At 46.8% G+C, this 15,935-nt stretch overlaps 1 protein-coding gene across 1 annotated transcript; it reads right to left on the minus strand.

The window, feature by feature from the left end:
- Positions 1-1,376: 1,376 nt before the first annotated feature.
- Positions 1,377-15,935, minus strand: LOC118087159 (peripheral myelin protein 22-like). Its single transcript, XM_035119543.2, has 4 exons — positions 15,368-15,935; positions 8,957-9,103; positions 8,713-8,826; positions 1,377-6,668 (listed from the first exon to the last, which is right to left on the minus strand). The coding sequence occupies exons 1-4, from the start codon at positions 15,627-15,629 to the stop codon at positions 6,595-6,597; spliced, it is 597 nt and encodes a 198-aa protein (XP_034975434.1). The 5' UTR covers positions 15,630-15,935; the 3' UTR covers positions 1,377-6,594.

The following is a 15,935-nucleotide window of genomic DNA, read 5'->3' on the forward strand; positions in this document are numbered from 1 at the left end:
ACAGCGCTGCTAGGAGTGCCCCTCACTGTGCCCTTACATGTGTGAGGGGGGGGAGATACCCCCGTGCTTGGACGCCATTGCAGGTCACATGACACACTGAAAGACGCTGAATACTGTCTAACCCACTGAAAGCTGAATAAAGTAGGCAGGACAAAACAAAAAATAAAAAATTCCTTCCAGTAGCACTTTAGAGACCAACTAAGTTTGTCATAGGTATGAGCTTTCGTGTGCATGCACACTTCTTCAGATAGGCAGGGTTGTTTTTGTTGTTTTTAACTAACTATTAATATTAGACTATTAGAATAAGAACTGAGACAGAACCAACCAACCTAAATGCGCACACACTTCAATAAAAAAAAACCTGGCTTCTCACCGGAACACATCCTGAACCTGGAAGAGGAGGAAACAAAGTGAGGTTTGTCCTCCCAGGCCAGGGGCGGGACGATAGCCACCCTAATCCAGATGGGTGGCACCAGTCCAGGTAAGCCCGCTCGGTGTCACAAACCCCGCCCACCTGTTCGAAAGGGAGGGCGGAAGTTCCCACAGGGTGGTATTGATTTTGGCAACCTTCTTGTCACGATTGCAGACATCTTTGTAACACAGAGTGGTCTGGTGAGAGAAACCAGTTCCCCATAGAGCACGTCCTTGGGGATCCTGCCATCTTACATTCTGTGACCATGACCAAGCCAGCTGCTGGCAAAATTGGACTTGCACTCTAGGAGTTGAGTTTTGTTAAGGAACCTACAGGAGCTTATTCAGTTTATAGCTCACTGTACTTTGTATCCATTCTTGCTTGTTTATTCATTCAATTTGTATCTCACCCTTTGCCCCAAAGCATTTGCTCCCAAAGCATTTGTCCTTCCAGACCTGAAGGTCTGCTTTATGCAATAGACATGACACTGACCGCCCCCTATGTGCACATGCACAGTCTTTTATTCTTTGAACGTGTGTAAATCCAAAGGCATATTTCTGTCTTTGTCATGAGGTTGCCTTTTTGGCTTGGGAATCTGTGTGCTTGTGTTAAAAATATTCTTTTTTAAAGCCACAAGCTATGATGTGAGACAAACAGAAGAATCACAATAGTCATGTGCACATCCAAAACATACAGAATTTGAAGGCCAAAGACTCAAAGCAAATACAGTAATGCAATCCATAGATAATTCCTTTCTGCTTGATTCATACAAGCTGCCTGTCTTACTCATTCCTTACCTTTTTTATTATAATTTAATTTGCATCCTTACAAATGATTCAAAAGGAACATGTAAAAAAAGCAAAAGAAATTGAAAAAGAAACTACAAACGACTGATACAAAAAAAAAAATAACCACATCCACATATAGACTTCCCTTCCCCTCCTTCCCTGGGTTCCCCCCCCCCCACACACACCTCTTCTGCATATTCTAAGTTGCCAAAATCTACTCTTACTCTTTATCTCCTGCTTTCTCTTACACTGCTGAATTTATTCAAGGCCTGCTAATCTGTTCGCATGTATATACTGATTTTTTTTAAAAAAAATACTCAACTTTTTCCAGTCCTTTTTATATTCTCGATCATCTTGTTCTCGTATCTTATTAGAACTAGTTAGGCTAGCTACGCATCTTCCAGCATCTTGAAATGTCATTTCTAGACGGCATAGCGTTTGTTCTCCATTTTTGTGCAAGTAAAATTTGAGCTGCTGTACTGGGATACATGCACTGGCATAGTTGGGGGTGGGCCGCTCCGGGTGCCACCCTGGAGGGGGGTGACACTCGGCACACACCCCCGCGACTCCCAAGCCGAGCGGCGCCAATCCGGCGCCATACGTACAGTGCCGGGATCCTCTGCTTGCGGCTGCAGCCGCAAACGGAGAATCTTCCATTTGCAGCTGCAGACACAAGCAGAGGATCCAGGCACCATCCCCGTATGGCGCTGGAGCGGCACTGGCAGCAAACCGCTCCGTAGCGCGCATGTGCGATGGCACTACGTATGTCGTACGTAGCAATGCCGCACATGCACGCTGCGGAGTGATGCCCCGCCCCGGGGTGCACGCCCCCAGGTGCCGCTCCAGGTACCCAAGCGGCTTCTTCCGCCACTGCATACATGAACAGATTTTTGGGGGGGGGGCTTCTGTTGCTACCATTCCCAGAAGAAAAGCTTCTGGTTTCTTGGGAAATGTTTTTTTTATTATTTCTTATACTGTACTCATTTCCCAGAATTCCTTAATTACTTTGCACGACCAATGCATGTGGTAAAATGACCCTTCTACCTCTTTATACTCCCAGCTCCAAACATTTTCACTAATCTGCTTAGCGTTAAATACCATCTGTGGATCATTTTCATGCGGTTTTCCTTCAGTAAATAACATGCAGTGTATTTCAGGTCTGTTTTCCATAATTTCTCCCAGAATGCTAATTCAATTATTTTGTCCCACATCCCTTGCCCTATTAATCGTACAGGATTTTGCAAATTCACCTTTCTTTTCCCATTCTAGCAGCAGCCTATACATTTAAGGCAATGTTTTGTCTTTAGTTCTTAAAAGTTCCCTTTCAGACTGGGAACTCTGGTCTGCAAACTCAATTTTTTGTCCATCTTAAATAGTTCATTAAGTTGGTGACTCTGAAGTCAATCCACCACTTGATTCTTTCTCTTCTAATTTATTTCATTCTGCGCTCCTGTTCTCTTAAATCTAAGAGATCTCTGTAGGTTATCCACTGATGGCCCATGTTAATTTTATTCCTTGCTATCACATCCATTGGGAATAGCCACAACAGTGATTTCCTTTCTAATCAGTTTGTATGTTTTTCCCAAAATCTGTGTAGGTTTTTTCTAATCACGTGGTTTGAAAAGTTTTTACATATTTTTGCTTTCTCATACCAGAGACCGGCATGCCACCCATACTTAATATCATGCCCGTCCAAGTCTAATAGTTGAATATCTTTGAATAAAATCCATTTCTTTAGTCAGCACATTCATTTAACCCAACCACTGAAGGAATAATAATATTGCTTGGCCAATGGACAAGTTGTAACACAACAGCGTTTGGAGGGCACTAAGTTGGCTAGTTCAGTATTCAGTTAACAGTTTCCAATTTGCTGTGAATTTGCTATTCCTTAACCCCATTGCTATCCTATATAATAAAGTCCCTGTGTCTCTGCGTCCAGTTTTCCCGTGTGTCCCCGGGTTTGCCCTACTGCGCATGTGCCCCACGACAGCCGTTGGGACTTGGAATGCAAAGCGCTCTCCCTCTCTGTCTCTCTCCCCCCTCCGCTCTCCAGACTTAGGGGAACCTTCCTGCCTGACAGGACTGTGAGCAGCAGCAGCAGCAGGAGGAGGAGGAGGAGCGGCGGGAACGCAGAGCGCTCTCTCTGTCTCTCGCCCCTCTCCGCTCTCCAGACTTAGGGGAACCGTCAGGAGGAGTGGCGGCAGCGGCAGGAGCAGCCTGGCTGCACCAGGCAGCTCATGGAAAGGCTTTTCCGCTTTCTACCCACTCCTGCCCCTCCCCCAGCCCAGCCTCCCCTGGAGAATGAGAGAGAGAGGGGGGGGGAGAGAGAGCTCTAGGCGCTCGCTGCTTTTTGCCTTGCAGCCTCCCCTGGAGAGCTTTCCCGCGCGCGCCGGCTTCCCTTTGCAGAAACAAGCTCCTCCAGAAAGCCTGCGTTTCTACAAGCCCCTACCACCTTGCGCAGAAAGGGGTACTTTCCTCTCACTCTCTCGCCTCGCCTGCTTTGCCTCAACGCCCCCCCCTCCCCACCGCACTATAGGTAGGCATTGCTTGAGGCACAAATACGGTGCCTGAGGTGGCTCTCCCAGCAAGCACCCTCTCCAGCTCTTGCCTGCAGCGCTCTTTGAATCCTGTCTCCATGCTACCCACGGCATTTCCCCTGCGCTAACACCAGCCCTTACCCATAACTCTCTGGGGCATGAACTCGACCCTTCCTGCACTCAGCCCCAAGGGATAAGAATCTACAGCTCTTAAGCACCTCTCAATTCCCCCCCCATTTCATCCCCAGCATATTCTGGCACTCTGGCTCAGGCTTTAGACTGTGTGAGATTGGTGTGTGTGTGTGTGTGTGTGTGTGAGTGTGAGAGAGAGAAAATCAGAATTATAGAACTGGAAGGGACCTGGAGAGTCCTGTAGTCCCCTTCCCTGCAGTGCAGGAATCTTTTGTCCAACGTGGGGATCGAACCCACAACCCTGAGAGGAAGAGTCTCATGTTCTACCTATGGAGCTCAGGGCTAAGAGAGAGAGGTGTGTGTGTGTGTGTGTGTGTGTGTGTGTGTGTAAGAAGGGGGTATGGTTTGGCTCTGCCCACCACCTGAATGGGCTCCCCAAACCTTTCCCCCCAGAGAATGTCTTTGTCAGGTTCCCCACCCCTACCTTCAAGGGATTGTTGTGGGTCCCTAACCCCAGGCATTCCTGTTTAGGGCCTCTAGCTCAAAGAAGGCTAGCGGGCAGGCTGCATCAGCCCCCCCCTGACTCTCCTCCCTTGCAAAAAAAAGTTGTCATCCTTTTCACTGCTCCTGTGTTTCCCTGCTGTGAAGCCATCATGCCAAAAGGGCTTTTTTTGTGGTGCCTCAAGGCTACCCACTTCCCCAGTTCAGTCATACCTACCTACATATGTTTCACAACATATGTTTCACCACATATGTTCTAGCATCCGTTATTTTAACGGGCTTCAATATACTAGTTGTATAATGTTTTAGCTTCAGTCATTTCCTCCAGGTCCAACTTGTCCCAGTGCAGACTGTGTCTGTGACCCAATACATCAACGTATCTCATCTCAAATTGTAGCACACTCTTTTCCTCATGCTGACCTAACAGTATGTGTCAGTTTGCCTTTCTTGGTACAGAAAGTATTGATCTGGTATGTAGAGATCTTTCCTATTCCAATTCATTCAAGAGGGTTCTGGAAACTTCTCTGTGTTAAAGAAACTGGTGCAAGCTGGAAATTTCTAGCTGACTTGTAAGTTTCTATTCTGCCCAGAAGCAAACAGAAGGTTCATGATATTTGGTCATTCCTTCAGAGAAGCTGAGTACAGCCGGCTTAAACTGGTTCTGTTCTCTTTTTGTCAAGGTCATGCTGGCTATATTCATAAGGCCAGAAGGAGCCTGGGTTTCACTTTCTATCTCTCTTTCCTTCTGGTGTAAAGGTAAAGGTAAAGGGACCCCTGACCATTAGGTCGAGTCATGACCGACTCTGGGGTTGCGCGCTCATCTCGCATTATAGCCGGCGTACAGCTTCCAGGTCATGTGGCCAGCATGACAAAGCCGTTTCTGGCAAACCAGAGCAGCACATGGAAACACCGTTTACCTTCCCGCTGTAGCGGTTCCTACTTATCTACTTGCATTTTGACGTGCTTTCAAACTGCTAGGTTGGCAGGAGCTGGGACCGAGCAACAGGAGCTCACCCCGTCACAGGGATTCGAACCGCTGACCTTCTGATCAGCAAGCCCTAGGCTCAGTGGTTTAACCACAGCGCCACCTGGGTCCCCCTTCTGGTGTAGTGTTCCGTATATAGTATGCTTAGTATTAAAGTTTTAGTTTTATTATATTGTAAGTTTAAGTTAAGTCTGTTGCAACTGGATTTCTTATGGGCAGTGCCTGAATGTGTTGGATTGGTGACTATTATGCTCATTTTCCTTCTTTAAGTTTTTACTCTGCTACAAATGTTGTAATCTGTTCTAGATCAGTATGAGTAGAATGCATGGCAGTATGTCAGGGTTTGTGCTCAAATGACCCCAGGAATGCCTGCTTGGTTGGTAGCAGCTAGCAGAGTAGAATAGCTTGCAAGACAACGTGTAATTCAAAACAACAACAACAACAACAACAACAACAACAACAACAACAACAACCTAAACTCTATCAGTAAAGGTTTGCTAAAGGTATAAAGTAAGCTTGGTAGTACAGTTCCAGCTCCCTGGAAGGTAAAGTCTCTCAAAAATCCAGTTGCTGCACAATTTAGCAGAAAAACTGGAACTTAAACATCTATGTACACTTAGCAAGTAAAAATCAGCACAGAATGAGAAAAAAAGAACAGGAAATAATAGAATAACATGAGACTCCTTTCGGCCTGTAATTACAGTGGTACCTCGGTTTATGAACACAATTGGTTCCGGAAGTCTGTTCATAAACTGAAGCGTTCATAAACTGAAGCGAGCTTTCCCACTGAAAATAATGGAAAGTGGATTAATCTGTTCCAGACAGTCCGCGGAGTACTTAAACTGAAGCGTTCATAAACTGAAACGAACTTTCCCATTGAAAGTAATGGAAAGTGGATTAATCCGTTCCAGACGGGTCCACGGAGTACTTAAACTGAAGCATTCATAAACAAGCATAGGTGTAATTGGTTCCGGAAGTCTGTTCATAAACTGAAGCATTCATAAACTGAAGCAAACTTTCCCATTGAAAGTAATGGAAAATGAATTAATCCGTTCCAGATGGGTCCGCGGCATTCGTAAACCAAAAATTCATAAAGCGAGGTGTTTATAAACCGAGGTTCCACTGTACAGCACTTTGTCTTTGGGTATGAGGTGCATGTCTCTGTTCCCTTGATAACTTTCCTCACACAGAGAACACCCTAGAAACTTCTGTTTAATTCTATAAGCACACTAGAAGCATCTATAGCTTCTGTGCCTTAGAAAGGCCATCAGAGCTGATCCCTGGCACAGTATTCAGGCGAAGAGCCAGCCCACCTGTCAGGAGAGAAAAAGAGCTGGTTAGGGCAATACGTTGAGGAGAATAAGACACTATCTGAAATATCCAAATCACTGGCCCCAGCATTACCTCCCTTGCACATCAGTGGGATCATTCCTGGATCCTGGACGCGGGTGGCGCTGTGGTCTAAACCACAGAGCCTCTTGGGCTTGCCGATCAGAAGGTCAGCGGTTCGAATCCCCACAATGCGGTGAGCTCCGGTTGCTCTTCCCAGCTCCTGCCTACCTAGCAGTTTGAAACCATGCCAGTGCAAATAGATAAATAGGTACCACTGCGACGGGAAGGTAAACAGCCTTTCTGTGAGCTCTGGTTTCCGTCACGGTGTCCCGGAGCGATCTCCGGTAGGAATTTTGCCACTTGACTGATTGGCTGGTGTCAGGTGGTTTTTGCCTACCACACTGCAATTAGTCACAACTTGTAAGGTTGCGGTTAGTCATTGGTTCAAATAACTGGTCGAGGGGTACGGATTTTGGCTGGGCCTGACCCTCATGTGATTGCTGCTGCCATATAGAAGTATTCCGTTAAAGGAATCCCAGGCTCCACATGTTTGTCTGTTTATCCCCGCTAGGGGTCAGGATCACGCATGAGCCTCGGGGACCATCTGGGGAGAGGACAAAGAAGGGCTTGTGCCCCCTGCCCCGTCCTCTCTCAGGGGGTGCTTACTTACTGACTCCCCTACTAGGCTAGAGGGAGTCAGATCTGTCCCAGGTGGGAGACAGATGGCTGGGAACCAATGACTAAGCAACCACTCACATTTTGATTGTATTTTAATAAAAAAAGTTGTGGCCAAATTTTAATGCCAAAAACCTTAACAAAAATTATGGTGTCAGTGTGAGTTATTGGGGGGGGGGTCCTCTTGGTGCCTCGGCACGCAGATATGTAGCTCAGCCCCAGGCTGTTCCTAATGAAAGAATGCAGCTGACAAAGCAGGTTCTCACTATAGGGGAAAGCATGGGTTGCGGAAGGGTTAACAAGATGTCCCAGGGCTGTTGGGGGCGGGTCAGTCTTGAGGACCTTGTATCTTATTGAGAGGGTTGGTTGTTGCTGGGGGGTTTTAATTGCTGCAATTTCGTGATTGACAATTCTAGTCTTATTTTAAGCTTAAGAAGCAGTTTGTGCCTCCTCTTTGCTGCTTGCTTTGAATCTCCCGCTCGCCCTCCACCATAGCTGCCAAGTTATCCCTTTTTTAAAGGGATTTTCCCTTATGCTGAATAGGCTTCCTCGCGAGAAAAGGGAAAACTTGGCAGCTATGCCCTCCACTGTGTTTAGGCCCCTTGCTTTGACCTTGCAGTGCCTGTCACGGGGTCGCCTGTATTCAGTTGCCTGGTAGGAATTTTTCCACTTGACTGATTGACTGGTGTCAGGTGGGGTTTGCCTACCATGCTGCAATTAGTCACAACTCGTAAGGTTGCGGTTAGTCATTGGTTCAAATAAATTGGTCGAGGGGTACGGATATTGGATGGGCCTGACCCTCATTTGATTGCTGCTGCCATATAGAAGAATTCCGTTAAAGGAATCCTGAGCTCTACATGTTTGTCTGTTTAACCCCTCTAGGGGACAGGCCGCGCATGAGCCATGGGGAGCATCTGGGGAGCATAGCTGCCAAGTTTTCCCTTTTCTCACGAGGAAGCCTATTCAGCATAATGGAATTTCCCTTTAAAAAAGGGAGAACTTGGCAGCTATGCTGGGGAGAGGACATTATGAAGGGCATGTGCCCCCTGCCCCGTCCTCTCTCAGGGGATGCTTACTTACTGGCTCCTCTACAGGTTAGAGGGGTCAGATCTGTCCCAGGCGGGGGACAGATGGCTGGGGAACCAATGACTAAGCAAGCACTCACATTTGATATGTATTTTAATAAAGTTGTGGCCAAAATTAATGCCAAAAACCCTTAAACAAAATTTATGGTGTATTGTGTGAGTTATTGGGGGGACATCTTGGTACCTCGGCACGCAACTCCATGCGAAGGCAAACCTTTAAATAAAAACACACATTTTCAGCATTTCCCATTTGACACATACTCACCAGTTATAAGGAAGAGAGGAAAGGAGGCCCAGCCCAAGCCAAAAGACCATCCATAACTGGCCAGTGATCCCACATGCCCTGTGTAGCTGGACATGGCAATCAGGACACAAACAGCTAGGAAGAAAAAATACATTTAGGATATATAGTATTCGTAAATTAAATTCTGGAAGCTGCAGCTAGTGAAATTCAGTGGCTGAAAGGAGTGCTCTGGTTGCCAGAAGCAGATGCTTATGACCACTAATACCTGCAACAATGCTGGCTATAGCTGAGGTCTTGGCCCTGGAGATGGCGCCAAACTGGAAGTCAAAATATTTGCCACAAATACCAAGGCAAGAGGTGGCTCCAGCAGTCATCCCAAGCAGCATGAAGACTCTGGTAGTGTGGACATAATCTTTAAGGGAGGGAGGGAGGAAGAGAGAGAAATAAATGGGTTAAATGCATCCATGGGATTGGACAATTGCATTGCAGGCATCCTGTGTAATACCTCATGCCTGGGATGGATAGATCAGTCTTTATCTGTTCCATGTCCGTTTTGCAACTACAGTATGGTGTTCCGGGCATAGCTGCCAAGTTTTCCCTTTTCTCGCGAGGAAGCCTATTCAGCATAAGGGAAAATCCCTTTAAAAAAGGGATAACTTGGCAGCTATGGTTCCGGGGCATACCCAGGATCAAAACTAGGGGGGGGAGCCGTGGTCATTCAGGGGCGGGGCCAAGACACGGGAGGGGAGGGGCCACAAAGTGGGATTGTGGGCGGGACTACGGAGCCCAGGTGAAACTGACCTTTTTTTAGGGAGCTGACACCACGCTTACACATTATCTCTGCTTGGGAAAATAAAACAGGAAACATAAACAAACCTCAGTCAGTAAAGCATGAGACTCTTAATGTTGTGGTTTCAAGCCCCATGTTGGGCAAAATATTCCTGCATTGCAGGGGGTTGGACTAGATGACCCTGGTGGTTCCCTTCCAACTATGTGAATGATTCTGTTGTATCTGAAGGGCTGTTCACAGGGAAGATGGAGCAAACTTGTTTTGTGAGTGCTGTGATTCCTGCACTGGAGGGGGTTGGTCTAGAGGACCCTCGGGGGTCCCTTCCAACCATCTAGTTCTGTGATCCTATGATTAAAATACTCCAAGAAATATATAAACAGGCTTCTCTGTGGCAGTCACTGGAAAGGGCTCCAGGGGCGGCCATCCCACAGAAAGTTTGGTATGTGCCCTGCCAAACCACCCTCTAGCCCAAGCCCCATTCACCAGGTGAGACCTGGTGAGCTGAAGGAGTGCTCTGCAGTGGCAATGGGGCTGCCCAGGAGAGCTTGGCTGGGGATCTATCTATACCTATCTATAGGGCTGATTCATTTTATCTTAGGTAGGATTTAAAGATTAATAAACTGCCAGTCATCAAATCAAATCCAGCTCCTAATTTTAACCCCTCACCCCTCCTGGGAAGAAGAAAAATAAGAAGGGGGGGGCAGGTGGAGAAGGTCATATGCAGATCTTCAGACATATTTTCTCTCCAGCAAAGACTTGATAGGTGGGGTGCCTTCTGTTCCCTGTCCTTACAAAACTTGATCCCCCCCACTTTAAAACGTACAAAAAGTTAAAATGCTGAAATAGATTGAATTTCACATCCACTTAATTGGATATTCCCTGGTTCTAGTATTATGAGAAGGATAAAAATCTCTCATTCCCACCCCCAATTACTTGCCTTTTTTCTAAAAGTTATAATGCCCCAGGTTTTGTAACATTTCCACATAGGGGAATTGCTCCAACCCCTGGATCATATTGGTCACTCTCCCGCCCCGCAAATAATGTGCTTTGCTGCCATAGCAATAGGTATGCTCTCAAGAGACCCAACCTTCAGCAACGTAGCCTATCAGTTTTGTTCCATGTACATGCTGTCAATTACTACCTGATGAACTGCAAATATGGTACTCACAGGTACATGATCCACTGAGTCAACCATTCATCCTATTATTTAATGTAAAACTGCTTAGCTGCTTGTTTATAGTTGCTTTATACTAAGTCAATTGGTCAATCTTGTTTAGTATTGTCTACACTGACTGGCAGCAGCTTTCCAGAGTTTCTGACTCTACCTGGACATGCCTGCAACTGAACCTAGGGCAATGCAAGGCAGTTGATCTATCCAGTGGTTCCCAACAGGTGGTCCGGGGACCCCCAGGGGTCCGCGAGCTATGCCAGAGGGGTCCGCAAGATGCTATTAGAATAAAAAATATATTAAATATATTTCGTATGATAACAGATTTTTTGTTTTGGCCGCTTCCTGCATGAGCAGAGTCTAGCGCAAAACTAGAATTAGATAGAGGCAGTAGTTCTGCTGTATGCCGTTAGGTGGCGCTTTACAAACACTACTGTTTTGCAAAGAGGCAGCGCACGCATTCTACTAACGCTCACCTCCCCAAGATGCTTTGTGCGCGTCGGCTTCATTTGTGCGCTACTGCGCAGGTACCCTGTCTTCTCCATTCCCCTCCCTCCTCCCTGGCGCGTGCTGCCTCTTTGCAAAACAGTAGTATTTGTAAACAAAGTGTTGTTTTTCGCGGAAGCTACAGTTCGCGTAGTTAAAAATGGACCGTTGGTTAAAAAGTGGTCCATCTCATTAAGAACTGAAAATTAAAACTAACTGTATACTGATGGAGTACTCTGTTGTAACTGTAAAAAAACGTATAAATATAAAAAGACTCTTAATTTGGCTCTCACTTTTTAATTTTAGGATTAGGAATTAATGGGGGTCCTTGTCACAATAGCAGCTCGATGAGGGGTCCTCGAGAAAATTTTGTTGGGAACCCCTGATCTATACTGAGCTACAGCCCAGAAGACATAAAACAGAAACAAGAGGAGCACTTAGGAAAGGACAGTAACAGTTTGCTATAATTTGGCAAGCTTTGGATACCTAAACCAGCTCAAGAGAGGGGCTTGCAGTTCTTTGAGGTGAAGAACTGAAATACACAGGTTCTTCCTTTGAAACAAAAGAATGTCAGGGATTTGCAAGATGCAAATTAAATCCCTGCCCCCAGGCAAATCTACTTGGGGTGTGAATTGGTTTTGAGCTCACAGCTCCTTCTTTATGTGGCTGTTGAGCTCAAACGAACAACAATGGGCTGGGCACAGGAGGAGGTGCTGCAAAAAAGATATTTTAAAAAGCAAAACTTTTGAGGCCATTTATCATACAGTAATAATTTTCACAACTTGCGAAAGTGAACTAAAAAGTGTCACAAAAGGAAGAGGGTTACAGGTCGAAGCAAAATAAAAAAAATCCTTCAGTAGCACCTTAAAGACCAACTGAGTTTTTATTTTGGTATGAGCTTTCGTGTGCATGCACACTTCTTCAGTTAGGATTAAATGCTGAAGTCTAAAGCCTGGAGATAAAAGATGGGAGAGAGAGAGAGAGAGAGAGAGAGAGAGAGAGAGAGAGAGAGAGAGAGAGAGAGAGAGAGACGTGGTAAGCTTTGTGGGGAGAATCCCTCGGGTGGAGGGTTGAAGAAGGAAGGAAGGAAGAGCTTGCAGGAAAACCTCCTTCGGTTTGACAGCGAGTCAGGGAGGGAGAGGAACAGCTTTGCTGAGGCTGCTGCTCACAACTCGAGCCGCTGCCTTGCCGGGTGGGGAGGGGGAGGGGGAAGGGAAGCCACTTTGCTGGGAGGGAAGGAGCCCCGCTGGGGCTGCGAGATAGGGAAGGAGCCAAAGGGAGAACGGCAGCTTTGCCGAGGCTGCTTCTCCCGACTCGAGCCGCTGCCTTGCCCGACAGTCAGGCGGGGAGCCGCTTTTCAGGGAGCTGGTCGGCCGGGTGCTGGGTACGCCCCTGATGGTGTTCCATTTCAGAATTAATCTGTATTTTTCAAGAGAATCCCCAACTTAAATAAATAAAATTAATTTAGACACATTGGGGCACCATTTTGTGATGGTGTTCCTAATCCTACCTGAGGGGGTCAGTTCCTAAATGGAGCAAGGTGGAGCTGTTACCATTGGTGGCTGATGCTTCTAGGTCACGGGTGTCAAACACAAGGCCCGGGGGCCAAATCCGGCCCGCCAGACCTCGTCATGTGGCCCGCCGAGCGCCCCAGCCAGCGGGACCCAGCAGTGGGACCTTGCTGCTGAAGCGCCACGCCAACAAAGCGCCGACAAACAGCTGGGGCCGCGGAAATGCTTTTTGCCCCTGGGTCCCTTCGCGCTCTTTTCTGGCGCTGAATCAAGGCGGCGACCCCCCCTCCCTTTCTTTCTTCCTCTCTCTCGTTCTTATTCTTTCTTTCCCTCTCCTTCCTTCCTTCTTTATCTCTGTCTTCTCTCCCTCTTTCTTTTTCTTTCCTTCTTTATTCCTTCTTTCCTACTCTTCTTTCTCTCACCTCTTTCCTTCCTCTCTCCCTCCTGCTCCCTCTTTTCTTTCTTTCTTTCTTTCTTCCTTACTTCTTTCCTTTCTTCCTTCCGTCCTTCCCAACTTTCTTCCTCTCCCTCATTCTTATTCTTTCTTTCTCTCTACTTCCTTCTTTCTCCCTTTCCGTCTTCTCTCCCTCTTTCTTTTTCTTTCCTTTTTTATTCTCTTCCTTATTTCCTACTCTTCTTTCTCTCCCCTCTTTCCTTCCTTCCTCTCTCCCTCCCACTCCCTCTTTTCTTCCTTCCTTCCTTCCTTCCTTCCTTCCTTCCTTCCTTCCTCCCTCCCTCCCCTCCCTCTCCTCAGAAACATAGGATGCTGCTTTATACTTCTGGCCCTTAAACCCTGGAACCAGGAGAGCAGCTCCAGTGAGTCAACCTCAGCCAGTCCCTTTGGTGAAGGGTGGTGGCTCACTGGCAGAACATCTGTCCTGCATGCAGAAGGACCCCAGCATCTCCAGGTACTAGTAGCTCTGCAAAGCTCCTGCATGAAACCCTAGCGAGCCTCCACCACCCAGTGCAGTTACCAAAAATCATTTTTCAATAAATTGTAGAATAATTGTACATTTGAATATTTACTTGCCATTATTCTGACTATGTTTCTGCTTTCAGAGCTAGTTATTACTTACATTATTACAAAAAACAGTAATGATTGAATGCAGTGACAATAATTTATGATAATAAAGAGTGGACACATAGTCCTACACATACAACCGGCCCTTTGAGGGTGACCAAACTGCTGATGCGGCCCCCGATGAATTTGAGTTTGACACCCCTGTTCTAGGTACTCGTGGTAGAGGTGGTGGCAGGAAGTCCAACAGTAAGTGTCTCATTATAAGTAAGGAGGCTGGCAGGTGGGGGCTGGCTGAGAACAGACTGAGGTGGGGGGGCAATGCCCCATTTGCCCTAAGAGACCAGCTTCCTATTACTCAGCACGATGGTTATTGGCCTGTTGCAACACCTGCCATGTTCCACAGGTGTTCATTCTGCCCTCTCCCACAGAGTGAAAGGGAGGGGTGGGGGAGATCACATAAAATCTTAATATTTCATATAACATAAATTGCATGGGGGGCACATACAAAGCAATATTCTGACCCACATAAAAACAAACAAACAAACAAACAAAACCTCCACCTAGTCCTAAAGTCATTGACATCGAACCAACATTTTCCGCCTGTTAACCTCCCCAACCCAGGCAGAAGTCTCAAGCTGTTGCAAATCAGTGGTCCAGTGTCCTACAGGGATGGTCCAGCGTCTCTCTTCTCCTTTCATCAGAGAGCACTAGTAAAGCAGGAAGATGGTAACAGAAGTTTTAGCTGCTTTGCAGGTGACCAGACTACTGTTCCTCCTGCTGGTGGTTCAGGTGCCACTAAGATGCAGTTTGTGGAGTCCTGGGAATTGTTACAAGCTTATCAGATGTTCCTCAGTGTGAAGCTAGTCATGGTGGGACAACATCCATTGAAAACAACAACCCAAAATTAGTCCCAAACTGCCAATCTCCCTCTGCAGTATGCAGGTTCAAAGAAGCAGTGGAAGTTGCCTCAGACAGACAGACAGACAGAAACACACGCACACACCACATGAAGCGACAGTGGGACACAACAAACCTGCCAAGAACACAGTGCAATTTAAGTGTGCAGTCATCCCGGGATACTTTGCAGCATGCAGAAAGGTTGTGGTTCATAGTTATGGACAGGGACTCCCAGGAGCGCCAACTTGGGCCCCAGATTATGGGTGCCCAGTAGCACACCATGACGTAATGTGATGTCATCATGTCACGTTATGTTGCGCACGCGGCAGCAATACCAGAGAGTCCTGGAAGTCACGTCTGAGGCCTTGTGAGGCCTTGAACACAACCAGCAAGGCCTCTGACCTGACCTCCGGGAGAAACTGGAAGTCACATCAGAGGCCCTGCAAGGCTTCGGACGCGATTTCTGAGGCCCTGTGAGGCCTCCAATGCACTTTTTGGGGCCTCGCGAAGCTCCAGAAGTCGCATTGGAGGCCCCACGGTCCAGGCGTCCAGGGCCCCCTATAGTTGGTGCCAGTGGAGACCACTCAGCAAACAAAAGTGGTGTCCTGATGGATCACCTGTTGCATATATTATACCACAGTAAAGGCCGTGATTTTTGGAGATCAGATGGGAATCAGCGAAATAGAGTACCATCACCCTTTGTATGCTGCCCACATCAGCTGTTTTGTGCTGGAACCCACTGCACTCACATTAGTGCTGAATACCACACCACTAGGACACTTATCAGAAGACAAAAATCTTACTATTCACATCCGTCCCAAGTGACCAACAACCAGAATTGACCCCGTAATAAACACAAAATCTCCAGAGGCCAATGGTTCTATTGCTATCTGCTACCCAGTGGTTTGATCCCAGGGCAATGAGGAAGAGCAGAAGACTGATGAAACTGCAAACCACGGCACTGATCTGCAGGGCCTGCATCGTGAGAATGGTCAGATCTTGTGACTGGTCAGCGTAATTGCGATGACGAACCTGGGGGAGGAAGACGTGCACATTATTCCACATAAATTGCAGTCTGTGTTTGGGTGTGTTTAAAATTTACATACCGGTACGTGCCGAGAAGCCAGCAGCACATTGTGCTGTCATGAAGATGTCCTCATGTGGTACATTTAATACCTCTCTTGGTTTGTGGACTATGATAGGCAATTAAGACTTCTCCATTTCAGGTTAATAATAATCAGTGCTTTTTTTTTTCTTAAAAAAATATATATACACATAACAACAATAACAATAAATTCATATTTCTACCCCACCTATCTGGCTGGGTTTCCCTAGCCATTCTGGGTGGCTCAAAACAGAATATAAAAAACA

Source organism: Zootoca vivipara, chromosome 6 (genome assembly GCF_963506605.1).
Source record: "Zootoca vivipara chromosome 6, rZooViv1.1, whole genome shotgun sequence".
NCBI lineage: Eukaryota > Metazoa > Chordata > Lepidosauria > Squamata > Lacertidae > Zootoca > Zootoca vivipara.

Coding starts and splice junctions, on each gene's coding strand:
- LOC118087159 (XM_035119543.2), bottom strand. CDS start 15,629: ATGTGGAATAATGTGCACGTCTTCCTCCCCCAGGTTCGTCATCGCAAT. Junction 9,104..15,367: donor ACTTGGGACGGATGTGAATA/GTAAGATTTTTG, acceptor CCTCCCTTAAAG/ATTATGTCCACACTACCAGA. Junction 6,669..8,712: donor TCCTCTCTTCCTTATAACTG/GTGAGTATGTGT, acceptor CTCTCCTGACAG/GTGGGCTGGCTCTTCGCCTG.